This window comes from Streptopelia decaocto, assembly GCF_964273445.1.
Source record: "Streptopelia decaocto genome assembly, chromosome: 16".
NCBI classification, from domain to species: Eukaryota; Metazoa; Chordata; class Aves; order Columbiformes; family Columbidae; genus Streptopelia; species Streptopelia decaocto.
In genome coordinates, this window is record NC_138671.1 from 6,863,138 (window position 1) to 6,890,989 (window position 27,852).

Consider the following 27,852-nt stretch of genomic DNA (forward strand, 5'->3'; position numbering starts at 1 on the left):
GACACACCGCGCACGCGCAGCTGGACCAGCGGCCATTCAGGGAGCGGCCTCTGCTTAAGTAGGGACCGGGTGGGCACGGGCCGGGCGGCGCATGCGCTGTTGGCCCCCGGGAGAGACGCGCAGGCACAGCCGTTGTGGCGGCGGCCATGTTGGGGTTCTGAGGCGGGTTCCAGTGTGGCAGCTCCCTTTTCTCAGGGGAGGGCGGGCTCCGCAAGCCCGACATCCTCGGCACGGCCTGGGCGAGAGCGACCGCTCCAACCCCAATGTCAGCGACGTCCCCACCTGTCCTGAGGGGATGTCCAAAGCCACCCAGCTTTCCCCCATGCTGAGCTGCTGGGGTGCACACCTTGGGAGAGAAACAAGGTGTGAGGGAAGATTACAGGGGTTTAGGCCCAAGGAAATGAAATAAAATAAACTTGAAAGTGAATTATGGAAATGTAGGCATTTGCAGGAACACAAACCACTGCCTCTGTTTTGTATCCATTCTCCAGAAAGAAAGGCTACACCACAGGGAATCATGGAGTCACATAATAGTTTGGGTTGAAGGGACCTTCCCAGCTCCCCCAGTGCCCCCCCTGCCATGAGCAGGGACATCTTCACCAGCTCAGGTTGCTCAGAGCCCCGTCCAGCCTGGCCTGGGATGTCTCCAGGGATGGTTCATCCACCACCTCTCTGGCCAACCTGGGCCAGGCTCTCACCACCCTCAGGGCCAACAATTTCTTCCTTATGTCTGGCCTGAATCTCCTTCCTTTAGTTTAAAACCATCACCCCTTGTCCTTTCACAACAGACTAGAAAGTCTGTCCCCATCTTTCTTATCGACCCCTTTTAAGCACTGAAAGGAAGCCACTCTCTTCTTCCTGCAGCGGCAGTGGGGATGGCTGAGTTTATCACAAACTGGGACAGTTATGGGGCTCCACACCCCCATAAACCACAGCCACCCTGGAGCAGGGAGCTGCTTTTATCAGCACAGACAGTGCCAGCCTCCCGCCGCCTCGTCCCGCTCCAAGGCAACTCTCCTGCCGTGCGAAGGGACCAGCGCGTTCCCATCTATCTTCCCCTTGTCAAACCACCCTGGGCTCTGGAAAGGAGCTGAAACAGCCCCAAAGGGCCTCTTTTGTTCGACAACTTCAGCGTGTTTCATGATCCACCTTATCACGCAGCAAACAGCCGTGCCTGGGCTCTGGCTGTGGCGATGCATAGCCAGAGTGCTGTGTTTTCTGTGTGTGACATGGCCATGGCTGCCAGCCTGTGTTTTATGAGGACATCTGCTAGAGACAAGCTTGTCCCCTGGGTATAAGAGAAGATCCCTTTCCAGGGTCAGTGCCCAGAGCTTCTTCTGCTTTTCCCCACTGGGCTGGTTTGATTGGGAAGGGTTTTTTATCCTGTTCAGCAGAGCCACCTTATTATTATTATTATTAATAGCAATCCATGCTCTTTCTGCTAACACTCACCCCCTCATTCAAAGGGCAGCCAGAGCCAAAAGGAAATCTCCCCTTGCTGAGCCTGGGGAACAATTGCATGTGCTCCCCTGGATAGTGTTTTATATTCCCTGAAAAGTCAGTGTAAAAACTTAGCCCCTCATGGGGTGACTGAGCCCTCAGAGCAAAGCAGGGGAGCTGGGATAGAGGCACCCAGCCAATGTCCCAGCTGCCAGGTGGGGTATAAAGGGCGAAAAAATGTTCAGAAAGTCAGTTTGCCAATAAATAATGTAAAAACTGGCAGTCTGTGCAAGCATGAGATGCAAAGCAGGGCAGCAGGAAAAAACTGTCTTGCTGGTCAAATGCAAAGACTCAAAGCAGCCGGGGTTGTCTCTGGCAAAATGAAAAAGAAAGAGTAGAAGTGCTGCAGCTTGAACGTGTGTTAAAACACAGGGCAAAAGGGTGCAAAGCACGCTCAGGAGCTCCAGGCTGTAATACCCCAGCAGCTCACTGCTGGCTGTTTGTCCAGCGGTGGGTACAGCCGGTGGAACAGCAATTTCAAGACAATCCTGGTCCTGCTGCCTTCCCGCCGGTCACCGCGGCCGTGCCGCTCTTCCCGCCCCGCAAACTGCCAGCGTCAGTGTCCCTGGGGGCCCCAAGGAGCCGCTTTCTGTGCCAGCGGATGAAAGGAGGACGCGGTGACTCAGCAGCGTGCAGGAATGCTGAATTGCACCTTGCTTCTCCCTCCGTGAGGCGGAACAGGGAGAAAAAGCCCCTTTTTCTCCTTTGGAAAAAGGATTTTCATCCAGGTGGATGCGCTCACTGTTAGCATGGGCACTGGAGAAAAACACAGCCAACGTGGCTGAATAAGGGTTGCATCCTCAGTGCGATGCTCAGACAGGGCTTTGCTGCACTAATGAGTCCCTTTTACCAGGCAAAGCTGGATCTAGTGTTCCAAAACTCAAGATGTGGGATCACATTGGAGCTGGACACCTTTGGGGTGTTGGATGTGGGATCTGAACAACATCATAGCCCTGTTGTTCAGCAACGGGAGTTTTTGCCACCACAGGCATGAGGAAGTGGCTCATGCTTGCAGGGACGTGACAGTCACTTCTCTCTGGGGACAAGGTGTTCAGGGCGTTGGTCGCCCAAAATGCTTCAGGAAAGAGAATTGACCTGATTTGCAGGTGGGGAAACTGAGGCAGAGATAGGCTCTGCCTTGCCTGCTCAGGGCTTGGCTCCAAGTCACTGAAAAGACCCAGATTTCCTTCAAATCCACATTTCAACTGGCTGCCTTAGTGGTGGTGGAGGTCTTTGTACAAAAGGTGTAATCTTGACAAGATTCGGATGAATTCAATTAATAATAGTTCTCAAAGCAGGGACTTTCTGTCCCCTACATTGTGGTTCGGTACTGCTCACCCCAGGAGCAGTTCCTTAAAAAATAGTCACTTCATTGCAAAAAATGAATTATGCCTGTCCCTGCCTCCCACTGGTGGGGTTAATCCTGTTCCTGCACGGAGGGGACAGCGGGGATGTGACGGGGCAGCGGCGCTCCCCACGCCACGGGAGCCGTCTGTGAGGCGGCGAGGACGAAACAAGATTAATGCAACCAGGAGGCTCTGACGGGGCTTTGCATTTGATGTGGGAGAGGAGAGAGATCAAGAGTATGGAGGAGCCAGGATTAACATAAAATTACAAAACTTTCATTATGGGCTGAAGGGCTGTCCCGGGCTGCATGCCCCCACGGCGTGACCCGGCTGTGACAACGCGTGGGAACACCGTCGCTGGTGGCACTGCCCTCGTCTCCTCCCCAGCTGCAGCCTATTCTCTCTCCCCTTGGGTCAGCCGGATAGAAAAAGGCGATTAATCTTCAGCCAGAAAAAACAGGAACTCTGAGCTGGCTGAGAAGTCCCCAACTTTCCCTTCCAGGTGGGGTTAAAAGGGGAGAGTCCCCAAAAGAGGGAGTCAGCGTGCAAGGAGAGCACGGGGTGCACCGAGGCGCTACCATGCCGTGAACTTGAAGGAATGAGACCAGGAACCAAATCCACCAGAGTACTTTGCCTCCCTGGTCACATCTCCAAGCCCCACTGGTTTTGCTTTGATTTTGACCTGGGCGCAGAGCATCGTCATGCGCCGTAGGGATGCACAGTGCTCCCAGAAAACCAGGTCTGTGTGGGACAGGGGTTGGTGTTTGGGCTCCTGCAGCTTTCCAGTCCTTCCCATGCGGCACTGCTGCTCCAGAAAAGGACGCAGCGTGGCAGAAATCACACTGAATCAGCACCCAAGCAATTGCCTAACGGGGGATCCCTCCATGACTTCCTGCTCTTTGCAGGAAGGGGGCTTATGGGGATCGGGGTCCCTGGAATGCTGGTCCCAAAAGTCCCTCCTAAGCCCCATCTATCGCAGACACAAGCTGTGCTCTACCTCCCTCTGGCTTTATTTGCAGAGGGAATTAAGGACCCGCTGGGAAAACCTCCCATGGACTCTGATAACTGCCTGCGTAGCCAGCTTTAAATGGCTTTTTGTAAATGAATGACCAGGATTAACGACGTTCCCCTTGTCACTATTTACTTAATGCTCTGCTGGAATGGGGGGAACAGGACAGAGACCCCCCCTCCTCCAGCCCCATCACCACCACGGTGCCATCTTGGGAGCGGCAGGACACGCCGCGCATGGGCAGCCGGACAGAGATCCCCCTTGCAGGGACTCACCTGGTCTCTTGATCGGCTTCTTGGTGGGGGTGTCCTTCCTCTTGTTCTGAATGGCAGGGGAATAGGGCACCCCCGAGGAGGAGCTGCTCTTACAGAAATGGTCTTTCAGCCCCTTGATGGAGCGGTCGAGCTGGACTGCGTGGATTTGGAAGTAAACAGTCGTGAAATCTAAGGAGACAAAGTAGAAGCAAGATTGTAAGCAAAATTGGAACAATAAATGGTTAAATAAACCTTTCTGAAACACTCTGTGCCCCTAAGAGAACTTAGTGTAGACCTAGGGCTCAAAGTAAGTGGTTTTCTCTCCCAGAGCCTCTCCTATTTTCTTCAAAACCTTTTTCTTCTCTCCCCTGCATCTGGGGGGATCCACTCATACCTCCCAACATCTCCCAGCCTGGCCAGTTCCATCTGTAACCCCTGGATATTTGGGGCTTATTTCCGTGTTGCCCCAAGTTGGGCTATTGCCCAGATACAGACACCAAAGGAGGGTGTTTGCTTTGGGTCTCTAAAGTGAGTTTCTCACTGTCCTGATAGAAGTGAAAAACAAAAAGAAAAATCTCCTGACGTGAGATGGCCCTAATGCTCCAAACCTGGAAATAAATCACCTCAAGGAAAAAAAAAGCCACCACCACAAAGAGCAAACAAACCCAAACCAACAGCCTTTGAAAGAAATCCCCACAGCCCTGGTGCTTGTTTGCAAACCAGCCAAGTTTCGTCCTTGGCACGACGTGGTTTCCCAAAGAAGGAGGCAATGTTGGCACTGCTCCGGTGGCTCAGCCCCTCTGCTGCGGGGGCTGGATGTGTCCTCCCAATCCACAGGGGCTGCTTCCCGTGGCATGGGCTGGAGGAGCAGGAGCCCTGCGGCACTGCAGCCCCCTACCCGGGCACACCTCAATGGGATGAAGGGGACGAGGAGGAGGAAGGGGCAGCATGCCGAGCGTCTCCTCGTGACGGCATTTACGCAGAGGCCGTTGCATTGTGGCTTGGGCGAGCAGCCACTGGTGTTCCCCCCCGCCGCAGGGCAAGCCTCAACCTGCCAGCATATTGTGCTGGCTGTGCCGCCGGGAACGGCCGCTGGCAACGGCCCACGGACCCGTCCCGGGCTGCCTGGGGCATGGAGGGGAGCTTTGCTGGATGGGCTCCCTGGGCCCCCATGCATAGCCCAAAAAACATGACTGAAAGCACAAAGATGTGGACGTGCTCCAAAGGTGCTGCCCAGATAATCAGGTTCCGGTCCATGTCAGACCATCCCCACCTTGCCCTGCCTCAGTTTCCCCATCAGGACACTATAAGACATCCGAGCTATACGAATGCTGCTGGGCTGTACTAGCAGTGCAAGGTCACTGCTGGAAAGGCAGAAAAGGGGCTTTGCCCCCTCTCTGTCCCCAAGGCCTCCTTTCCCAGAGCCCCTGTGACCCCGCAGGAAGATGTTTGCATCCAGCCTCATCTCTCCCAGCAAAGACATCGGGGTCCAGCTCTGGGGCCTGTCACAGCCTGTCTGGGCTTTGCTATGGCACCTCCCCTTGGATATAAAACCCTCCAAAAAAAATAAAATCAGTGCCACAGGGCAGGGAGTCCCCGAGCTGTCCCCAAGCTCTGCCCATCATTGCAGGGTTGGAGGCCAGGCTGTCCCAATGTCACTCCATCCCTGTCCCCATGAAGCTCCCTGCCCAGCCGCAGTTCCCATGGGATTTCACACCCATGTGAACTCCTGGATGCACGTTTGGGAACCTGTTTTTTCCCCAAACTTTGGAGGTTCATTCATTGCTATGCAAGGCGAGTCTATTCCCTACCCTCCTCCATCCTGTCTCCCCTTCATCCCCCCTCACCACTGCAGCCGTCCCAGCCTGGGATGTTAAAAGGGGCTGAATTTTTCACGATGAGGGAAAAAAAATAAATAAAATCTGGGGGTAGAGGGAGAACCCATGAGCTGTGACCTCCTCAAAACTCACAGCACCAAGTCCACACAAGGAAAACAAAAAGCATCGAGATTAGCATTTCCAAACAGAGCAGAGATGGCCCCAATCTTTGAGCTGTTTATTCTAGGCGTTGATTTTCAATATTTAGGATGATTAGCAAGTGAAAGCCGGCTGTTGCTAGAATGGCTCCGTGCCAGTCCCGCACTCAATGGAAAGGAAAGAAAGACACGGCAAGAAAAGGAGAGAAAAGAAGGGCTTATGTGTATATTTTTTCCCCTCCTCTGTGAACAGCAGATTGGTTTGAGGTGTCAATGTTTGCCCATCAGGGAGGGATGATGGATGAAGAGCCGGCTGAGTGAACAGCAGAAATAAATAATAAAGGAATAATTGCCGTGTGCTTAATAACCGCCTGGGGAAGGACCTGGCTGGGGCTGCGAAGGCCAAGTTTGCAAAGAGAGTTTTGGAGCTGGGTTCTTCCCAAACCTACTTTGGTGGGTGCTGAGATGTCCCAAAACATGGCAAACTCCGCAGTGGTCCATGTTTTCATTGCACGATGCTTTGCAGAGAGCAGGGGGGACACCACCAGCTTAAGGGTCCCCAACCCATCACCACCCTGTGCCAGGTGAGCCAGGGCAGCCGCAAGGGCTGGACCAGCCCCAGCCACGGGCTGTCACCCAGTGCCACCGGCAAGCCCAGGCAGGCCGGGTGCTGCCAGGTCCTGACCTCCTCCTGGCACCGGGCTTTTCCCGAGCACACACGGGCTTTGTGTGGGCAGCAACATGGTGTCCTGCCTGTTGCTGCTCGCAGGAAGCAATGCTCCCACTCCATAGTATCCCCACTTGTGCACCTCCTGGCTGCTGCTTAAAAAATAACTCCCCCTCACCACCAAACCATCCATTGAAAGAAAAAAAAAAATCACATCCAAGTTGGTTTTGTTGCTTTCAGAAGCTGAACAAAACAAGGTTGTTTCAGGCCTCGCCTGGTGCCTCCTTTATATTCACCCTGTCTCACTTTAAAACCCTCAACTGGCTCCGGCAGGCTGGAATATTTTTTCCTGGCAAGGCTGTTTTTTTCAGTCCCCTGGTAGGGTAGGGGTGCTGGGGGGTCCTGTTTTTTCCAGGGGGTTTAAAAACAAAAACTACATGGTTGTGCCTGGCAAAACAAAATAAAGAAGTGAATGAAGTGACAAGGGGGCTGCCAGCTTTCTCCAGCCCTGCTGGTGCCATGCAGAGAGAAGCCTGGACAGGGATTCCCTGCTGCCTTTTGGGGTTCATGGTCCCCAAGCTGACAGGAGAACCCCGATCTGCCTCCAAAAGCCCCCCCAGACACACCAAAGCTGTCCCCCACAAGGACAGCCCTACCTCATCCCAAGGGCCACATCCTGCTCTCCCAGCACAAGGTCCACACAAGCCAAGACCAGCCCCCACAGTGAGCCCAGCCCTTATTTTGGGTTGAGATTAGCTGGATTGGGAGCAGCTGTGACCACTGCAGAGCAAATAGGCTGCTCTGGGCTGATGGCTGCAGTGCCTGGTGCTGATGGGATCCAGTAGATCACCAGGGAGGTGATAGGGTGCTCCTCACGTGCTGAGGAGACGGGAAGAGCTGTGTCCCCAGAGCAAGGGGATGCAGCCAAGGAACCAAGCTGGGTGAGCCCCAGGCCTAGGGTCCAGAGGGGGATCTTTGTCCTTGGAGATGCTCAGATGTGACAGGAGGGACTGGGCAGCCACCAACTGGGGGCCAAAACACCTTTTTCCAGAGCCCCCTTCTAGGCCCCTTTCCCACCACCCCCAGTGGCAGCACAGCCCCACACTGGGGGAACAGAGAGGTTCCCCAGCCTGGTCCTGGCCAGCCCCACATCCCTGAGCCACCCTGCCCTCCCAAACCCGCTGCCCCCAGACCCCCTGTCCCTGGGCTGACAGCTGAGCGTACGCTGCTTTTCTTCCCTGCTGTGGTGGAGCCCGACTGCTCCTCGGCGTAATTGGCCTCGCGAGGGCCCGGCTGCTCCTGCGGCTTTTGTGCAGCTCCTCTCACCGCCTTGTACCCAGGAGGGCTCTGAAGCCACATGTGTTTCTAAAGGCATCTACAGGGACAGGTGGGGACGTGGCTTAAGCAAAGGGACAGTGTCAGGCACTCACACCATGTCACCTGCAGAAGATATGAGCAGGGAAGGATGCTTCAGGGGTTGGGAGCAGCTCCCAGAACTCAGGACACGGCCACCCTTGTGCCACAGACGGTGTGTAACCATCGTCACATGGGTGGTGGTTTGTGCCTCAGTTTCCCCGCAGGGAATTGTTGTGCCACTGCAGAGGGGGGTGGTAGGAGCTGTGTACCGGGGTTGGGGGTACAGCCAGGGCTGGTGAGATGTCCCCCACCCCCAGGGAGAGGGGCAGACAGAGCCAAGCCATGCTGGAGAGAAACAAGGAGGCAAAAGGGTTTTTTCTTCTCTTTTTTTTTTTTTTTATATTTTGTAAATAACTTTCCATGAAAAAAGGTTAAATTGCACACATATCTTTGCAGTTCTTCGGCATCAGTAGAGAGGCCCCAAAACAGGAAAATATAACAAAAACAACAATTAAAAAAGAAGTATCGCCAATACAGTTTTATACATCTGCACCAATCCCCAAATCTCGCTCCTCGGCTCTGGGACACTGTCCCCAGTCATGTGGTGGCATCCCAGGGGACTTCAGACGCTGGCACCTGGGCAAAGGGCTGGCCCTGGCTCCAGCTCTGCTGGTTACATGAGCTGGAGTTGTCAAATCTCAGCCCTCTCCGTGCTTTACCAGGGGGATGCAGGACTTGTGCTCCTGCCTGCACGGCCCCAACTCTCTCCCCAGATTTGGGTGCAAATTACTCCAAGGGTAATTTATATATATATATATATTTTTTTTTAAGGCTTTCTTATCAATTCTTATACTACAACTATACTCTCACTAAATTATATTGCTCATCTGAAAGGTCCTAAGTGCTTTTGTAACCAAAAAAGAAACTCTTTACAATCTTCCATTTTTTTTCGGCAAATCTAAGACACACCACTAAATCTACAGCTTCTATTTACTCCTACCTAATGGCTACTCTATCTCTAATAACCTACAGCAAAGAAGGGGCAAAGAATCCAGTTCTGGAGACCTTCCAGTCAAGTTTCAGCAGAGTTTGGCTCCGCTCCTGAAATGGTTTGGAGCTACTTTGTGGGGACCCTGCCCCGCTCTTGCTACCCACCGAGCCCAAGGGCCAAAGCTTTGGTCCGTGTCAGTCCCAGCAGCTCTCCTGGGTGACAAACGGCTCCTGGCTGGATGGTGACAAGGCTGCAGAGATGCTAAAAGACCATCTAAAAGACCAAGGGGGACTTCATCTCCGCTGCCATCCTCGGAGCCTGTTGCATGCACAGTCTTTGGCTTGAGGCTTCTGGATGGAGCCTGGATGTGGATTTTTTTCCTCCTCAGTCCCACCTGGGAGTATTCAATGGGGAATGACAGCATCACTGACAGATGATGGCCATGTCATGGTGTTTTCCTCACGGCTCCCCCAAAAGCACATCCTCCTTTGGGGTCCTGCATTGTCCCAGCAGCCACTTGGAGCCTCATGGATGAGCAAGAGAAGTGGAGAGCAGTCTTGGCCCAAAAACAGAGAGGGGCTTTGTCAGATGGTGAAGGAAAGAGAAAGTTTATGGTGGTCTAGATCCTTCGGCAACCACAGCGAGGATTTTGGGTACAAAAGTACAAAAGCCAGTTCTGGGAGCACCCTGGTCCCCGCTGCTTTGCTCCTGCTGAGGCCAGTCCCTGGATCCTTAATGAAACCTGTTGCTGCTGGTGCAGGAATCCTCCTTCATGTGATCTTGGTTTACAAAATGACAAACACAAGCCTTTAAAAACACTGAAAATATAAAACAACTCCCAAACTGCATTTCCCCTAATCCCCCACTATTATGAAACTCTAATGCTAAAAATATAGGTTTCTTTGCATATATAATATATAATAGTTTATATAAAAACATCTAAAGAGGCAGACTTGCTGAATTTATAGACCTTTTCATCTTCCCTAGGCACAAGTCAGGAGGGAGGTTGAACTCAGAGAATCCAGAAGGGACTTCTATTTACCTGTAAGCTAATTATCACGCTATACCTACCAACTACCCTAGACAGAAAAAGAACAGAGAGAAATGGAGAGACAAAGAGGTGAGAAAATTGCACTTAGTCTATGGAGTCCTAAGCCACCAGAAATCTCCTGTCATGGGTGGGATTTTGCAGATGTTCTCCTTTAGCCCTGGAGGAACATATGCAGTGTCCATTTCCATAGGGGGGAAAAAAAAAAAAAGATAATTCACATTTCTTCCTTTGAAAGTAAAAAAATAAGTAATGTCCTATTCCTCTCTTGAAGAAAGTCATGAACTTGAGACTTCTGGTGTGTCCTTTAAAGATATATCAAACAGTTCCTGTTGTGGTGGTGGTTGTTTTTTTTCTCCTCTCTGGTGTTCCTGTGAATAATCTTATGATGAAGCCGGCAAAAGTCACTATGGATGTGTCTATCTGTAGAAAATCTTGTCCCTTTTAAGTCCCACCAGCATGGCGGGGAGCATCCTACTAAAGTCTGGGTGGGCTTTGAATGGCAACTGGCCTCTTACAGGAGAGAGGCCAGACTGGTCCAGTCGCTCCCGTCGGCTGGCAAAGAGACGTCGTTGAGCTCAAACAACTGCTCCATGTTGATGGAGTTGGAGAGGTAATCGTTCGACCCTTCATCCCAGGGATGCTGCAGGAAAGAAGTGGCCATGAAGGTTTCATCAAAGTCCAAGTTGTTCTGGCTGGATTCGGTGAGGACCTGCTCCTGCCCCTGGGGACAGTCGATGTGGTGCCCGTGTACCGTCAAGTCCAGGTCACGCGTTACGGGGGTGATAGGAGGTGTGAGCTCCAGATCCCCAAAAGTGGAGAAGTCTCCGTTCAGGTTGGTGTCGAAGATGGCTCCCCAGTCAAAGTCACCTTTGAGCGATCCCAGCTCGCTCTGCTCTTCCTGGGTCAGCAAAGCCGGGTTGGAAAGCCGGGGCGCCTTGGCCGTTCGCTTGGGCGAGGGCTGCTTGCGCTTGTGACCTGCTTTGCCATCCACCACGTTCCAGTTCTGGTCGCCGGTGACTTCTTCAAACTCTTTCAGGAGCTGCTGCGACTCCGTGCTGATGTTGAGGATGTTATTGGTGGTGCAAGCTGAAGCAGGCGGGCTGGTGACGCACCATGATCCTTGCTGGGCTTTTTTGGTGAAGGCCGGGTGGATCTGCACCGAGGGCATCCTCCGCTTTTTGGAAGCACCGTTCTTGAGCCGGTCAGCATATTCGGGGTCAAGCTTCCAAAACCCACCTTTCCCTGGCTCACCCTTCTCCCGGGGCACCTTGATGAAGCACTTGTTCAAGGAGAGATTGTGCCGGATGGAGTTCTAGACCCAAAAAAGAAAAAAAAAACAAGGTTGAATGCTAGTCTGCTGCTGCAGCATCTACCTGTGTGGGGAGGCTGCTGGAAAAGCACATTTTCAGCAAGGACCTTTGGGAAGAAGAATGCAGAACCGGCAACATCAAGACATCCCACACTACATACCCAGCAGGAACTCTCCGATCCCAAGTCACCAGCAGAGTTTTTGTGTCTCCTGTCTAATCCAGCCAGGGCTGGCAGGAGCCAAGGGCTTCCCTATCGATACGTATCAGCATCAATGAGTTCTTACATTCTCTCATACTAAATTCCAAACACTGGAAAGTTACTGGAAGAGAACATTAACTCTATACCAGGGTGCTATCTTATTATTCTCTAACTACCTTCAAAACAAAGGACCACCCTCGCCATCAACAAGAAAATTAACTATGGAAAATTACCTCAATTCATCCAAACTAGCACAGGGTTCAAGCCAGGACTTGCCAGCCAATGTGAGGCTTTTGGGCAACTCTCCTTGGCTGGAAATTGGGGCTATGGGGCCCCAATTTCTCCACTAGGAGAAACTGGCCAGACTTGCTCTAGGCGTGGAGCTAAGCTGGAGGAGCTCAGGTCCTCCTTGGTGGCTCAGGAGGAAGAGGAGGGTCCTTACACGATGTGGCCGTGGCCCCATTACAAGTGGCAACACATGGCAGCACCATGGGGGACAGCATCATCAGGGCCCTCCCTGCATCCCCTGGTTCATCAGTGCATATTGCTGGTGTCGAAGGGAAAATATTTGGCCAAAAAATAGGCACTGTGCCTCTCTGCATCCAGGCTGACACAATGCAGACAGACAAAAATGGAGAGACGTGGGCTGTCCCACCGCAGCCCTGGGTGTCCCCAGCCTCCAGGCCTGGGGAAGCTCCCTGTGAAATCACTGCAACTTCATCAGCCACCACTCAAACGAGCTGGGGAAAAAAAATAAGTGGAGTTTCTGCTCCCATCGAGCTGTTCTGAAACCCTGAATGTGCCTGGAGTGATGTGAATAATCAGAAAGGAAACTCACTTATTGGGTAAATAACCCAGCATTGGACTCCACAAAGCCAAGACTGTATTAAGAGATTGGATATGGTAGAGTGTATTTTTTTTTTAATGTTGCCTGGATATCTTTATGCTTATTCATCCATAATCCGTAGTGCCGAATAGGAAAAACAAGGCTTGAATGCCTAGAGCTGTTGAAAAACATGCACACACACAACAAAACCCTCCTCTGGGCTGAAGCTCCTTGGGTGTGTTGGCTCCTCTCCAAAGCACTCAGCTCCCACAGGAATATATCCATCTCCCCCCGGAGTATGGGTGGCATGACCTTTCCAGGCTGTCTTCATGTACGGGAATCAGGGGATGAGAATGCAGCTTCGAAAAGAGAGAAAGAAAGAAGGGGAAAAAAAAGGAGAAAAAGAGGGAAAAAAAAGAATAAGAAGGAAGAGGAAGAAAAAATACAGAAAGAGAAAAAAGAAAGAAAATGGAGAAAAAGAAGGAGAAAAAGAAAGAAAAAAAGGAGAGAAAGAAGAAAGAAGCAGCAGGACCACAGATATCCCTGGAAACAATCCAGGCTGTGGTAACTCCAGATTTACAGTTTAACAAAATTTTACAAGGGTCAGAGACTTGCAAGCTGAATTCTCTGCCCCCCATCTCCCCTCCCCATCCCAGATTTCATGCAGCCTGGGCTGCCCTTCGGCCAGTTAACATATTTATCATTCCTTCCTGCAACAATCCCATGAGCCCCCTGCATCTCTGCACAGAGGGATTGAAAACCTTCTTTCTTTTTTTAATAAACACATTTAATTAAAAACGTGGTGATTATCCAGCTGTGAGTTTGCAGGAAGAAGTCAACACGCTGGCACAGAGCTCCTCCCCCTGAATCGCTCCTGCGGGTCCCCCCAGCACGGGGGCGTCGGCGGGGACCCAGGTGATCCCAGAGAGGGACCAGGGGGTTCCCTTCACATGATGGGCTTCAAGAGCCCTGGGGAGAAGCTGGATAATACCTGGGCAGGGGGTTTGCCGCAGTTTTGCTGCCGGGATCACTGGCACGTTGTGGGTTTGGGCTGGGAATAGCCTGAGCGGAGGGACAAGCCACCCAAGGTCCCTCCTGCCCATGTCTCACGTGCCAGCGGGTCCCCTCATGTGACGGAGGAGGGCAGCGAGCCAAGGTGGCTGGGAAAAGCCCCTGTGTTTCAGGCTGTCCCCACAGCTGGTGAGCCTGGGGGTTGTCCCCAACCCCCTGGGGACACTGTCATGCTAGCTGGGGACAACAACCTTATTTGACCTCTCTTGGGCTTCCCTCTGAGGCCTCAGCAGCTCTTCACAGCAATGGAGCCTCCTTCGCCTGTCCAAGGGGACGGGTGACCTGCCCTCTATCCTGCTTGGAAAGTGGCAACATTTCTGCTCTGAACCTCCCCAGTGAGCTATTTGTCCAACAAGTGGCATCTCCCCAGGGTTCCTCTCCAATGCCTGGTCCTCAGACCCCTGAGATACTTGATCTGGTGATTTCACACATGTGCAGCCCCAAGGGGCTCCAGAAATGTGGAGCTGGGGGCATAGATGCCTTCACCACAGGCCTGAGAGGAGCCACAAGGACCAGCAGGTACCTTCCTGCTACCAAAATGGCCCTGAGCTCTCCTCCATCACAGCTTCTTCCCTCCACTGCTCTCATGGCCGTGACATTTCTGTGCACCTAAGCACTTTCCTGTTACAGCCCTTCCCCACCAGCTGCTGGTGCTGCTCTCCTCCCAGTGGGATCCAGCATCCCAATAGGATCCAGCATCCCTGCAGGACCTTACTTTGTGCGATGGAGGCTGTGGAAAGCCCTCCCCAGCCCTGCTGGGAAAGAGGACAAGGAAAGAGGTCTCTACATCTCTTACCTGCCAGGTGGGATCAGCATGTCGGAAGTAGCAGAAGTTGTCAGTAATCCACTTGTAGATGGCAGAGAGGGTGATTTTGGGCTTCTTGCTGGCTTCCATCGCCATGCAGATGAGGGTGGCATAGGAGTAGGGTGGCTTGATGTGTGGGTTGGTCTTGTAGTCGATGTCCTCGGCGAGCTGCGGGGGCATGGCCACGGCGTGGTGTGCCGTCCTCGAGGTGGAGGAGGAGATGGGCTTGCAGGGAGTGTGGGGCATGCCCATGCACGCCGGGTCGGCGGCCAGGGGTGAGCATGGAGCAGCAAAGCTGGGGATCCTCTGACAGTCGTGGGGGTCCGGGCCGCTGGGGCAGGAGGACTTGGCAATGCTGGCGCGGATTGAGAAGTCCGGCAGCCACATGAGGCTGGTCAGGCTGTCATCCAGGTCATCTGAGTCCCCCATGCTGCCCTTGCCTGGCCGTGGACGACTCAGCCACCCCTGAGCCATGTCTGGGTGCGTCGGCAGCTCTTGCGTTCACTGAGGGGCAGGTGAAGGGGAGGGACGGGACGGGGCAGATCCTGCAATAACAACAGGGAGAAGGTTGAGGCTCCCTGAGGTGCAGACGCTCTCCAGCACCCGAGCAGGCCTGGGGCTGGGTGCTCCGGGTGAGACCCATCCCCGGGGTGCTGCGCACCGCAGCCGTGATCCCTCCCCCAGCGTGCTTTAGCAGCCCTGAACCTCGGGGAAATTGCCTCAAACCCTCGCACCCCGGTGTCACCCAATTCCCTGAGGGCTGGTGCTGCCCAGCAAGCCTTCGGCGGAAGAAAGAATTGAAAAAGAAACATCAAAAAGCGCCCTCAAACAACCAAAATCCAGCCCTGCTGTCCCACAAAGCGAGGATGTTCCACCTGCCGCTAGCAGAACAAAATCTCAGGATCCAACATCCCGATCCTAAAGTTCAGCCCCGCCCCCGGCTACCACCTTCCCTCGGTTTCAGGCTATTTCTGCTCCTCCCTTCCCCTGGCACCCCTAAAACAACCCGGGAGGGGGGAGCGCGGCCCCACCGCAAGCGCACCCTCACTGAGAGCGAGCCCGCGGATCCACGCTCCAGTTATTCCCGAGCTGGGGATGCGCCTCTGACTTCGCTGCTGGGCTGGAATCCCGAAATCCCGTGGTTTTGGGGGAGCGGAGAGTCCTCCGGGGCCGGTGGAGGCGGAGGAGACCGGTACCGGCTGCGCCGGGGCCGCTGGGACCGAGGGTTCCATCGTTCGAATGATGCAGAACCCAACAGTCGGGGAGGGGGGGGGCGCGAATGGAACCGTCCGCCCCGCTCCCACAAAACAGGGTTTTCCCCAAAAAATACGGCTCAAGGCAGTGACAGCTTGTGCGGATGCCTTGTCCCCAGTGTCACCACCCAGCCTCTGCGAACTTCCGTGCCCGCAGCAAAAGAAACTCCCGAAATGCTGGCGGCTGTGCTCGGGGAGGGGGAGCAGGGGCAATAAAAATCAAAAGAAAAGTAACAATAATCCCCCCCCCTCCCCGTGCAAACCCATCGTCCCCGACAGCCCCGACAGCCGGCTGCGCCCGAGCCGCCCGGCCGAGCCCCCGGGGCAGCGCTGTCCGCCGGAGCCGTCCCCCCGCCCACCCCGGCCAAGCCCCCCGCCTTTCCGCCGCCGTCCCTTACCCCGTCCCGGTGATGTCCCCCAACTTCCAAAGTTCACGAGAGAGTAAGAAGCTTCTGGAACAAAAAAAAAAACAGGAGACGAAAAAAAAAAAAGGGCAAGGAAGAAAAAAAAAAGGAAAAAAAAGCCAACAAAGCCGCGGCCTTGAGATGGCGGGGGGTGTGCGATCCCCCCTCCGGTAGCGGTGCCCGCGGTGCCGGGCCCTGCCCGCCGAGCCGCCGTGATTTGCCGCCGCCCGGGGGCTGCCGTTAAGTAGCTGCTCCGAAAGGCTTCACGCGTTGCCACGGCAACGCTCCGCCCCGTAAACAGCTTCCGGCCCTCCTATTGGTCCGCGCGTTGCCATGGGGAGTTGGAATGGACCTGCCAGTTTTTGGCTGAGACTTGGTTATTTGGGGGCAGACCGACCCCCGGGATGGGGATAGGGGAGCGGCAGGGTTGTGGTACCCCGGGGATTCTGCGGGGAGGGTGCAGGGACCACCGTAACCCCCCACGCGGGGTCAAATCCAGCCCCTGCAGCACCAGCACACACACACAACCTGTGTCCTGCCCCCCCAGCAGAGTTGGCACAGGGGCAATCCCAGCCCTTTCCTCCTACCTGTGCCCCGCTTCTACCCCCGCCTCCACTTCTGACCTCTGAGCTGCCCACAGCAAAGCTGAAGGGGGACTGGTAGACCCCAAATTAAAGGACGGGGCCCATGTTTATTTAATTAAAAGGATTACAGGCATATGCCTCTATAAGAAATCCCTGAGCCCGCCACTGCCAGCCCAAGGGCTTTAAAATAGAACAGTGAGGACTCTCACAGTGATGTGTAGGGTAAGGGATTTTCCTGCCAGGATCTCCAGGTATTTTGGTGAGACAAGCTGGGGGGTCAAACCCCCTCCCCAGCACACGGGCAGGTTCCCCTCTGCTCGTGCCCATCCCTAGCCCTTTTACGACCCCCCGCTTGTGGGGGCTTGGCTGCTATAGAAATAAATACAAACCTGGGCCTTTTCTTCATTCTATTTGTACCATTAGCTCAGTGAAAGGAGAAACATGAGGCATTATCAGCTCTGGAGCGGACACAGGCTGAAAAACCATGCAGCCAACTTCAGAAAAGTGCAGTTACTTAGAAGAAACTTAACTGAAAGGAAAAATCCCTAGAAGAGAATTGGTCCTGTTTTAACCAAAACCAGGACATTGGGTAATGTGGATTGGAAGGGACCTGGGGAACTGGCTTAGATTGGAAGCAGCTGGGCTGGTTTTGGGGAGGTACCTGGGTGATGCTCCCAGCCAAAAAAAGCTTTTCCACCCACCGAGCCCCCCAAGCGCCCTTGCCTTATAACCACAAAATGATTTTGGACACTTAGTTGACATAAGATACCCTTTATTAAACATACTCTTAAAATCCAAAACATGCTCAAAGCAAAGTTGTAAGCAGCAATCTGGTTTCCTTCCTTAAATCCCTGATGAGTGGATCATTGGAACAAGGGGCTGTTGCCCTTCACCCACGCTGCCAGCACTGCCAGCTCCTGCTCGCCCCTTGTCCCTTCTGAGTGGCCAAGGATGGCACCAGTGTCACCCACACCCAGATCCCATCTCTCTCCTGTGCCATGGCGGAGGATGCTCATTTCTTTGCTCACACCCAGGCAGCAGCATCCTCCCGATTCCTCTCCATCACTGTGTGCTTGCCCTGGTCTGCAGCCACCCCAGGAGCTTGCTTTGCTGCTCCTGCAGCCTTGGGGACACACAGCTCCCAGTGGCCAGAGAACCCTCCTGGTCACCCCAGGGGACACTCCTGAGCAAGGACCTGCCTGTTCTGCCCTGACCTGGTGTCAGCCACAAGCACCATCACAGCCCTACACTGTGGTGTCTGGCCAAGCCTGGAGAGCTCTCACTGTCCAGTTTGAAACCACGAGGCAGGTTGAGCTTTGGTAGATGAGCCACCCTTGGAACATCAGCCTGATTTTCCCTCCTTTGCCCATGCCAGAGGGTTAGGGAACAGCCAACCCCCACAGGCCTCCTGGTTTTCTCAGTTCAGCATGATGGTGAACCCCCAAAGCTCTCCCTGTGCCCAGTGCAGTGCCACTGGCTGCTCAGGGCTGGGACACCCAAACCCATGGGTGACCCCACCACTGCACCAGGCACGTCCCTGCCACCCCAGCCCTCCCTGCTGTTAGTGGTTCCCATCCCACAGGACAGTGGTTTGGAGATGTCGTCCCCCAAACACCCAGCCTGAGGTTCCTGGGGGAAATCTGGGAGCTGTTGAGCTTACAGGAGACAGGGGATGGCATCAGCTCAAGGTGGGAGCTGTGGGATCATGGCCATTAGCGCAGCCCGTGCTCCACAGTGGGGACAGGCAGTGGGGACCTACTCCTGCTGCTGTGGGATGTTGCTTTCACTGGACAAACATCTCCATCCTAAAGTACCTCTGAAACAGTTTCCTCTTGCAAAAAAAGAAGTGGCCTTTGCAGTCACATCTGGGTGACAACACCAGGTGGGGAAAAATGTGGCTCAGCCTCCTGCCTGGGGCTGGCCCAAACAGCTCCAGAGGTAGCCAGATTGGGATGCTGGGTCTGATGCTCTTCAAAGTGGCTTCTGACTGTCCCTGGTGCTCCACAGGGCGTAGCCTGGCCTCTGCCAATGGCCCCAGCAGGTCCCTGAGGGCTGTGGCTGTGTCCCTACCCCACCCGTGTCCTTGTCCCCTGGAGCAAAACCCGCTTATGCTGTCAGCCCAGTGCTAGCCAGAGGGATGGGGATGGAGGGAGGGAACAAAAGGGTGGGGGCAGCTCCCACACCCTCATCCGTCCCCTGCTACAAAGTGTGATGGAGAGGGCAGGATGGGTGGGACAGGGGTGACACTTTTGGCACTTGTTCCAGAGAGAGGGCACAGCCCCGAGCCCCGAGTTCACAGCGGGGCGGAAGACAGTGAGGTTCAATTTGCAATGTCTTGGGGGGGCTGGTGACTAAGTGGGTGACCAGGTCCCCTGCCCACACCTGCCACCCTGCTCCATCCCTGGGGAAAAGCCACATGGCGAGCTCAGCACAAGAGCCCAGATGCTGCCCAGGCAGAGAATGGAGGGAGGAGGCGCTGGGGGGCCATCATCACATGGCATGGGGACATCCCACAGCATGGCAGAGGCACGGGCCAGCAAACCTGGGGGGGTCCGGCCTCCCCATGAAGGTCACCAGCTCATGCACCGAGGATGCCAATGCCAATGCCAACACTCATCCTTAACCTGCATGCCTGGGTACCCTCATCCCATCATCCCCCTCCAGACACATCCCAGGACTCCCCTTTCAGGGTGACCCTGTCCCATCTGCTCCACATGCTGGAGGAGAGCAGCCCAGGGGCGTGAGATGACCAAGGGCAGGAGGGGACTCCAACCTGTCCCCTCTGGGGCTGGAGAATGGGAAGGTGCTGATGGGGGGCTCCAAAGTGATGTGGCTCTCTCCCCCTGCCTCTGGCACAGGGGGGCCCAAGAAAGAAGAGTCGAGGTTACCATCTTTTCTTTCAAAAATCAGTCCCACTACAGCCGAGGGGTGGAGTTGGCGATGCCCACGGTGCCCGGACACCAGGGTCCCTCCGGGTGGGCAGGGGGACGCGCGTCCCCACCGAGGCTGAGCCCTCACAGGGGCAGGGCGGCCGCTGCCTGCTCCGGGTCTGGGGTGCCGGGGGGGCAGCGGGGCCAGGGTGTCTGCCGTGGGAGCCGCACGTTGTTGTTGGCTGCCTCCAGGCCTGGCGGGAGAAAACGGGGGGTTAAAATGGGGGATTAGGGGCTCCCAAAGCCCATTGGCATGCTTGGCTCATTTGCTCAGGAGGAATGCAATTGAGTCTTGCCAAATAACACCCACCTCCCCAGCCCCTCTCTGGGTTTTGGCTGCAGGTGGGGCTGGCAAGTGCCTGCACTTACCTCTTGGGGCTATGGGTGCCCCTTAAATCCCCAATTTCCCAGGAATGCCGAGGGGCAAACGGGAAGCGCTGCACACCATGGCTGGGTTTTAATAACCCAAACGGAAGGGGGCTGCCTCTGCCCCCCCATACCCAGCGAGAAGACACATGCAGATGGTCCGTGGGTGCTGCACATCAGGCACTAAGGGATATTGTCACCCTGGCCAGGACAGGTAGGGGACTGGCAGCAATGCCGGGGCGCGGGGCACAAATCCCCCCCATGATGGGGCGCGAGGCGGGCGCAGGCTCTGGGGGGGCTCATACCTATTCCTCAATGTGAATGGGGCAGGAGTCCGGCGTGGCGGCTGCGTGGCAGGAGAGACCAGAAGGCACATGGTGAAGGTGGGAGCGTTGGCAGCTTGAGGGACATGCACGCGAGCGAGTAAATGGGACAACTGTGGGGGGCCGGAGGAGTGACCACCTGCGAATGGGTCTGGGACGAGGATGAGGAGCCGCCACCGGGCACGGTGTGAGTGGGCTGTCACGCGTGGTGCCCCCCGGGGTGTTGTGCCAAGGAGAACCAAGGGGTGGGCATGCGTGTTGGGGAGCCATGTCCCTGCACCCCTCCTCTCCAGCTGCAGGGTCCCAGTTAAAGCTGGGGGCCTGCCAGCCTGCGCCTTGTGTCCTGCCCCCCAAACCATCAGAGGCTCCATGGTACTCTTCGGAAGGGGCTGTACCCCCAAGGCAGAGCGGCTGCTCCCACCAACGAGGTTAAGCCCAGAGATGGTGGCAGCTCTGGGCCTTGGCGGGGCCATATGGGGCACTGCAAGGCCAAGGGCAAGCGCCGAGGCTTTCCCAGAGAAGAAGCAACAAAAACCCGCTGCCTGCTGATTTATGGGAGGCGACAGCTACTGTTTCAACTGGCTCTTTGTGGCAAGCTCAGGCTGGAGAGCAAGGCACGGTAAGTCTGTGGATCCCAGAGAGAATGGATAATTACACAGGACCACACACACACCTGCACACACGCGCACTGAAATCCCATTAAGAGCTTGATATTGTGTAAGTCGCTGCAGTGCTCTGGAGCAGAGACCCAGCGCAGCTCAGCACATCCTCGGAGCTGGGTGCAGCAGGACACGGTCTGGCCCCACCGTGGGGACCTGGCCCCGTGCCCACCGTGGGCTGCGGGAGGTGGGTCCCCCCCACCGTCAGCAGCCGTCAGACCTGCCCTGCGCACACCGGCTGCCAAAGAGCATCCCGGCGAAACCCAACCGGCTCGCCCCACCGCTGCCATATCGCTTACAGCTCGGCTCAGCCGCAGCTTTAAACCAGCAAAAGCCCTCGGGGGATTGCGGGTCTCCTGCTGCCTCCCACAAAGCAGCTCCCCAACCCTCTCCACTTCGCTGCCAGCCTTTCCAGCAGCCACCTTTCCCCAGTTTCTCTTTCCAACACTGCTTCAGCCACCCTGTCCCTGTCTGGAGAAGGCTCTGAGCCCTGGGGACAGTCCCTGCAACCCACTGCACAGCCCAGGGGTCTGTGGGTATTATTTAAACCTTGTGTCCTATAAAATCCCTGGGATGTGGCATTTTGACTCCTCCCAAAGCCTCTTCCCATCAGGCTGAAATCTGCAGAGATTTCACACTAATGCTGGAGACGAGCAAAGCTTTTTACTCTGAGCAACTATGACCCGCATCTTCATCTGTGACAGAGATGGCAAAAACCACCCCGTGGGTCTGAGCATGGCTAAGCCTCCCCACAAGGATAATTGGGGGAGGAATAATGATGATGAGGATGGTAATAATAATAATAATAATAATAATAATAATAATATCATCTCTGTTCAAGGTGTTTTTCTTTCAAGAAAACAGCACCTGTCCCCAGAGTAGAAGTCCACCCTGTTCTTGCCGGCCCCATGGATGCGGTTGCATCCAAACCTGCAAGAAACCTCTGCCAAAAAGGACTTCTCCAGTACATGCAAACAGGCCCTGTGATTGCAATCCAGCACCATGAGCATTAAATTGCGCCTTAAATCATCTCTATCGCGAAGCAGTCAAGTCCCAATAGCAGGTGGCTGCTGACAAGGAGCAGACAGGGTCAGGGAAGGAAGGAGCTGTCCTGAATCTAACAAACAAAACCAATGTTGCAAAACACCAATTGCAATGAGGAAATGACCAACCGGCCATTACAGCTGCTCCCCTTCACCGTCCTGTCCCCCCCCAGCAATTCCCAGCACCCCAGGACAATCCTTCTCTAAACCCTTTAGGGCAGAGCTCTGGAGTGATCCCCCCCGGCCCCTCTGCCATGGCAGTCCCTGCTCTGCCCCCCTGCAGCAGCCCCCGCTGTTCCCTGCACAAGGGCACCAAGCAGTGCAGCCACTGGGTGCACGGACAGACGTGGTGGCCAAAGGATGGAGAGAGCATCCTTGGCTGGGCTCAGCCCGGGGGCCATGTTCTGTCCCCCAGCCTGGGGCAGGGACACAAAGCCATCACAGTTCTTGCAGCTGAGCAAGATTTTGTCCCCATGCTGGGGCTGCTTTGGGCTGCAAAGCCACCTCCTGCTCATCCACCCCCAGCACAACCACAGGGGCAGGGATGGCTTGGGCTGGTGCCATGGCCAGGGGATGCTTTGCCAGGACCCCCAGCAAAGGCAGGGGGGCTCCTGGGACACCCCAGACCCTTCCCCACCTTTCCCCAGGGTTCAGCCAGCTGCTGCCAGAGGGTGATGGAGGGGACATGGGACATTTGTGGCAGGCACCTTTCCTCCCCAAGAGCCTCAGTCATGTTTCTCCAGCGTGGAAACACAGACAAGGAACAGACAAGGAAGTGGGAGAGAAAGCTTTCCCCGAGGAGAAGGGAGGGAGAAAGGACTTTTGCCTCCCGGGGAAGGGCCGGCTGGTTCCAGCCACCCTCCTGTCTCTCCAGCGCCCACTGTGCATCTGGGACCTGCCACAAATTTAGCCAAAGGGACAAGGCAGGGGCAGAGTTGCTTTTAGCTTGTCCACAAATGTATTGATGCAGACCTGGACCCTCAGAGGGTTTCGTCTGGGCTTTTTCTTCCTGCCCAGTTTTTACCACCCTGGGCTGATGGAGAGGAGCCTGCATGGGGACCAGGGGTCACCAATACATTTGTGATCTTTCAGCAGCTCTGGGCAGGGAGGGAACACAAGCGTGGGTTGAGAAAACCGTGTTGGCACAGAGCGAACATGAACTTTCACACGGACGGAGGAGGCTGGGAAGGGATGGAGAGAAGGAGGGGAGGAAACAGAAGAGAAATGGAAGGAAGATGGGAGAGAAAAGGTGAAGAAATGGAAAAGATGGGTGAACTTTCGGGCTCTGCAGAAGGACAACTCAACCTGACATGCCCCAGCTGGAGAAAGAGGAGGGAGAGGCAGGCAGCCCCTGGGCGGGGCTGGCCCAAAATACCACTGCGCTCACCGTAACTCCAGACCAGGCTACTGTTGTCCCATAAAACCACAGGGAGGGCTGGTGTCCCCCAGGGTGCCAGCAGCACCCTGGCCAAGGGACAAAACCCCCAGCAAAACAAATCTGCAACCCCCCCGGGGACATCCCGGTGAGGACAGGTCACCCTGACCTATGGTGATGTGCTTGGTGCTCAGCCCCACAGTGGGGACAGCTTGGTGGGGATGGGGACAGTGGTGATGATGGTGATGGTGTTGGGAGAGGAGGGATGGATGCAAAGGGCTGATACAGGGAAAAATGGAACTGTCCCCCCCAACCCCAAGTTCATGTTCAGCAGACGGCCACTCACCAGGTAAGCAGGCCTCAGAGCACAGTTTATTGTCCAGCGCTTTCACGTGTGCGATGCCCAAGTCATTGTTATTGTCACACCTCAGACCGAGGAAAGCGCCTGTCCTCGGGCCTGGAAGGGAGTTAAGGCAGTTAACGCTGCAGGGGCTGACATTGCCTTTTGAGCAGTGGGGTGGGGGAATACTGTCTCTTTTCCTTTCCCCTCCCCACCCTCTTTAAACAAACAAACAAAACATATCTAGATGGGAGCAGGTGAAGAGCGGACAATAACGCCTGGGCATGGTCCGAGCTGCTCCTTTCTGCATTGGAGGGCAGTGAAACAGTGGCGATGGGCACCAGCGCATGTGAACCAGGACCTGCTCACCCACCACCTGCGCAGGGTTCAACCAAACCTTCCCCCGGGCACAGCCGAGCGGTCCCTGGTTGGTAGAGCCGGGCCACGGTGTCACCCGTCACCTCCCACCGGAGCCTCTCCGGCAGCACCAGCGCGAGGGCAAAAAAGCCGCGGGGATGCTGTGTGGAGGCAGCAACGAGATTGCATGGGGCAAAAGAAGCCGGAGCCAAGCTTTGCGAGAGAAAGATGGAGGCTTTTGGGGCTGCGGGAGGTAACTCTGTTTCCGAGCATCACCTGTATGAGAGACCAGCCCCCAGGCTGTAACCCGCATCCATCAGATGCAGGTGACTAAACCTCCAGAGGGATGTTCCTAAATAACACCAAGAATGGGGGCAGGACCATGTCCGAAGGAGAAAGGCCATCCTGCTCCCAGAGGGGCTGGGATGCCCGTGATGTCCACCACAGGCCCCAGTTGTCACATTGGAGCACGACCATCAGCAGGAACCTCCCCACAGGGCAGAGCTTGCGTTTTGGGGAGGGGTGTTCCTGCTTTCCAGCTCGGCTGAGCATCCAGGCTGGGCAGGGGATCAGTTTTGGTTTATCTTTGCTGACCAGAGCCTTGCAGAGGCGGGAGGGAGCACACTGGGGGCCTCCCTATCACCCAAGAGAAATCCACGGTGGCTGGTGGCCAATGGCACGGGGATGCCTATGTCTTTCCTGGGCTATTTGAGCACAAGAAGGGAGGCAAGAGGAGCCCTCAATGGAGTGTTGGCTTGCAAAAGCACATTGAGGACAGGTCAGAAAAAATAAAATGAGGAAAGTAACACAAAGGGAAAAGTTTTGCAGCCCCTTCTGCTGGGAACCAGCCCAGACAGGGGTCCCCAAGGTGAGCACTCTTACAGATGTGAGGAAAAACCTTCTTGGCGAAGGGAAAAAACACAGAGAAGCCTTTTTCCCACTTGGCCGCTTGGAAACACCACCATCACCAGCTGTCCCCTGCTCTGCGGCCCGTGCCAGGGTCCCTGGGATCCCCATGGCCACTGGCTTCCCCCCACCCACCAGTGTTCATCCCACCCATGGGTGGCTCTGCTGTGACAGATGCTTTCCCAGAACCAGTGCCTGCAGGGTCCCCCAGAGCTGCCCCTGACGGCAGCTGGGGACAGCGCAGCATCTGCCACTTGCTCAGTCACCCACCAGTGACACCGAACTGAAAACGAAAGGACAACAACAACAACCCGGGGCTTTTTACCGTCTTCCTGCGTGGGAGAAGCATCCTCATCCTCCAGCACATCGTTGCCCTGTGGCACAGGTGAGAGGCAGCCAGTGTTAGCAGCCCCACGGGGCTGTCTCTGTGTCTCTTTGGGGGACATCCCTGGCCCCAGGGGTTTCTGTGAACCAGGAAGATGATCCAGGACAGGGGACACCCCCACCGCCCCGTCCATTCCCAGGGCAGCCCCATCCCAGCCCTGCGGGGATGCGGTGCGCACAGTGGGGTCCCCACACCACGCTGGGTGACACCAGGGTTCCCAGCCCCTCACGGGGTGGTGACATTACCTCGGCATCACACTCCTCGGCAGAGATGCTGACAAAGTTTATATCTGGGGACTCCACAGGTGTCGACTGCAGGAAGAAGGTGGGAAAGACGGAAGATTAAGCTAGACGGCGAGAAAGAAATTATTTATAGCGAGAGTGGTGAAACACTGGCCCAGGTTGGCCAGAGAGGTGGTGGCTGAACCATCCCTGGGGACATCCCAGGCCAGGCTGGACGGGGCTCTGAGCAACCTGAGCTGGTGAAGATGTCCCTGCTCATGGCAGGGGGGGCACTGGGGGAGCTATGAAAGTCCCTTCCAACCCAAACTATTCTATGACTGAAAAAATAAACGCTGATGCGTTTGGGGCAGAATTTACATCCCAAGGGGAAGCTCTCAAACCTGGGGATGATGGGCACCATTAACAACCCCCCCAGCCCCTACCTCTCCATCAGAGGCCGTGACGCTGGCAGCCGCAGGTGACGGGAGCATGTCCCCCTCCTCCTCGTCCTCCTCTGTGCCGGGAGCGACATAGGAGCCAGACATGGAGGAGATGGTGTCGGTGCTGAGCTGGGAGTGCTGGCTCTGGGAGGAGGCCATGGACATGACGGACTGGGCCAGGCTGCTGCTGACGGGCTCTGGGGGAGAGCAGGGGCTGAGTGGGGCTGCCAGACCCCCCCAGCACACTGGTGTGACTTGCAGCCCAGCACCAGCTAATTAAAAACGGGGCTAATGAGGAGAAGCAAGGCACTGAGGAAGGACCCAATGCACGCCACATGGATGCAAAGGGTGGAAAGCTGCCAGCAGTGGGTCCTTGTGGCCCACAGCACCCTATTCCTGGGTCTTTGGGTGATAAGATTTAGATTGGATCTTTGGAAGAATTTCTTCCCAGAAAAGGTTGTCGGGCATTGGAACAGGCTGCCCAGGGCAGTGGTGGAGTCACCATCCCTGGAGGGGTTTAAAAGGTATGGAGATGAGGTTCTTAGGGACATGGGTTAGTGCCAGCGTTGGGTTAACAGTTGGACTTGATGGCCTTGAGGGTCTCTTCCAACCAAAATGACTATGAAACAGTGGTGACTGGTGCCCCCATGCCTCCCATCTCTGGGTCTATGGGGTGATGAAACAGGGGCGATAGGTGGCCCATGTCCCCCTTCTTCGGGTCTATGGGTGACAAAGCTGAGGTGACACCCTGGGGCTTAATGCAGCATCCACGGCAGGGTAGGAAAGGGCCCTGCAAACCCCCTCCGCATCCCCGTGCAGCAGAATGGATCCACAACCATGACCCTGCTCTCCTGTCTGGCCAGCACCCGTGAGCCCAGCTGTGCCCTGCTGTACCTTCTGGGGAGGAGATGGTGGAGGAGAGGGGGGTCCCGGTGCACGAGGACTGGTCAATGGCTCCCGATGACGACAGGGTGAGGTTTTCGCTCTCCGGCGTCGCACCACATTCCTGTGAGAAGAGTCCGTGGGAAGGACGGGATGGGGGATATTGGACAAGGATGGATCGTCGCCCTCAGGCATCTTTAGGGATGGAGGAAGAGCCACGAGAGGAAAACCCCAGCCAGACCCTCTGGTCCCAAGCCAGACCCAAGTGCCTCGGCTCATCGCCAGCGCGTTTTGAGGAGCTCTCACCTCCTCGCACCGCGCAAGGGACCTCCTGTGGGAGACCCTCAGCTCCGACTCAGTGCACGACTTCTCATCCTCCTCTTCGGGCAGGATGGAGGAGTTCTGCGAGATGGACCTGCCCGGGGTGGGGGGAATAAAGCAGAGGGCTTCAACTCCACCTACAGCCCCCCGGCCCCCCGCACCCACCCCCACACTCACTTGGAGATGCTCTTCTTCAGCTTGAGCCCCGGGGGGCCACAGTCGGGGAGACGCTCGAGGGGCGAGAGTGCGTGCAGGGGGGGCAGGGGGCCGTCGCTGCCGTAGGAGGGCAGGGTGCCCGTGGCAGGAGGGTCCCCCAGTGCCCGCCGGACGGCCGGCGAGGGCATCAGCGGCCCGTTGAGGGCTTCCAGCAATGACACCACCTCGTAACCCGGGGGGATGTTCTCTGTAGACTGGGGAGAAGGGGGAGACGGGGTGAGGGTCCCCACCCTCGGTCACATTTCACTGCTCCCACCCCTGCTCCTGGCAGGATCAGGATGCCCCCAGGGAGAAGCCAAAAGCCAGAGAACGGACAAACTATTAACACCTACATAACATGAAAGCCTCAAATCTGCCGTCTTACCACCCAACCGAAAGCCCTTTTTTTTTTTTTTCTTTTTTCAAATATCAAACTTGCATTTTTTTTGCAAGATCAATTTGCATTAATTAAACAAACAAACCCTGACCTCGGGAAGCACATGCACAC

At 55.6% G+C, this 27,852-nt stretch overlaps 2 protein-coding genes across 2 annotated transcripts in view; both read right to left on the reverse strand.

The window, feature by feature from the left end:
* Positions 1–10,660: 10,660 nt before the first annotated feature.
* On the reverse strand, positions 10,661–14,789 carry FOXJ1 (forkhead box J1; the record flags this gene model as incomplete). The annotated part of the gene is made up of 2 exons (XM_082067396.1): positions 10,661–11,461; positions 14,352–14,789. 2 exons carry the CDS (start codon positions 14,787–14,789, stop codon positions 10,661–10,663), a joined length of 1,239 nt encoding a protein of 412 aa, XP_081923522.1.
* A 2,603-nt stretch (positions 14,790–17,392) lies between these two features.
* Positions 17,393–27,852, reverse strand: part of RNF157 (ring finger protein 157) — a 39,737-nt gene continuing 29,277 nt past the window's right edge. The window contains exons 14-21 of the mRNA XM_082067258.1: positions 27,327–27,559; positions 27,135–27,243; positions 26,841–26,952; positions 25,950–26,143; positions 25,531–25,596; positions 25,226–25,274; positions 23,644–23,754; positions 17,393–19,725 (exon numbers count right to left, since the gene is read on the reverse strand). Coding sequence (XP_081923384.1) covers positions 19,616–19,725; positions 23,644–23,754; positions 25,226–25,274; positions 25,531–25,596; positions 25,950–26,143; positions 26,841–26,952; positions 27,135–27,243; positions 27,327–27,559 — 984 coding nt within the window. The 3' untranslated portion in view covers positions 17,393–19,615. The remainder of the gene's footprint in view (positions 19,726–23,643; positions 23,755–25,225; positions 25,275–25,530; positions 25,597–25,949; positions 26,144–26,840; positions 26,953–27,134; positions 27,244–27,326; positions 27,560–27,852) is intronic.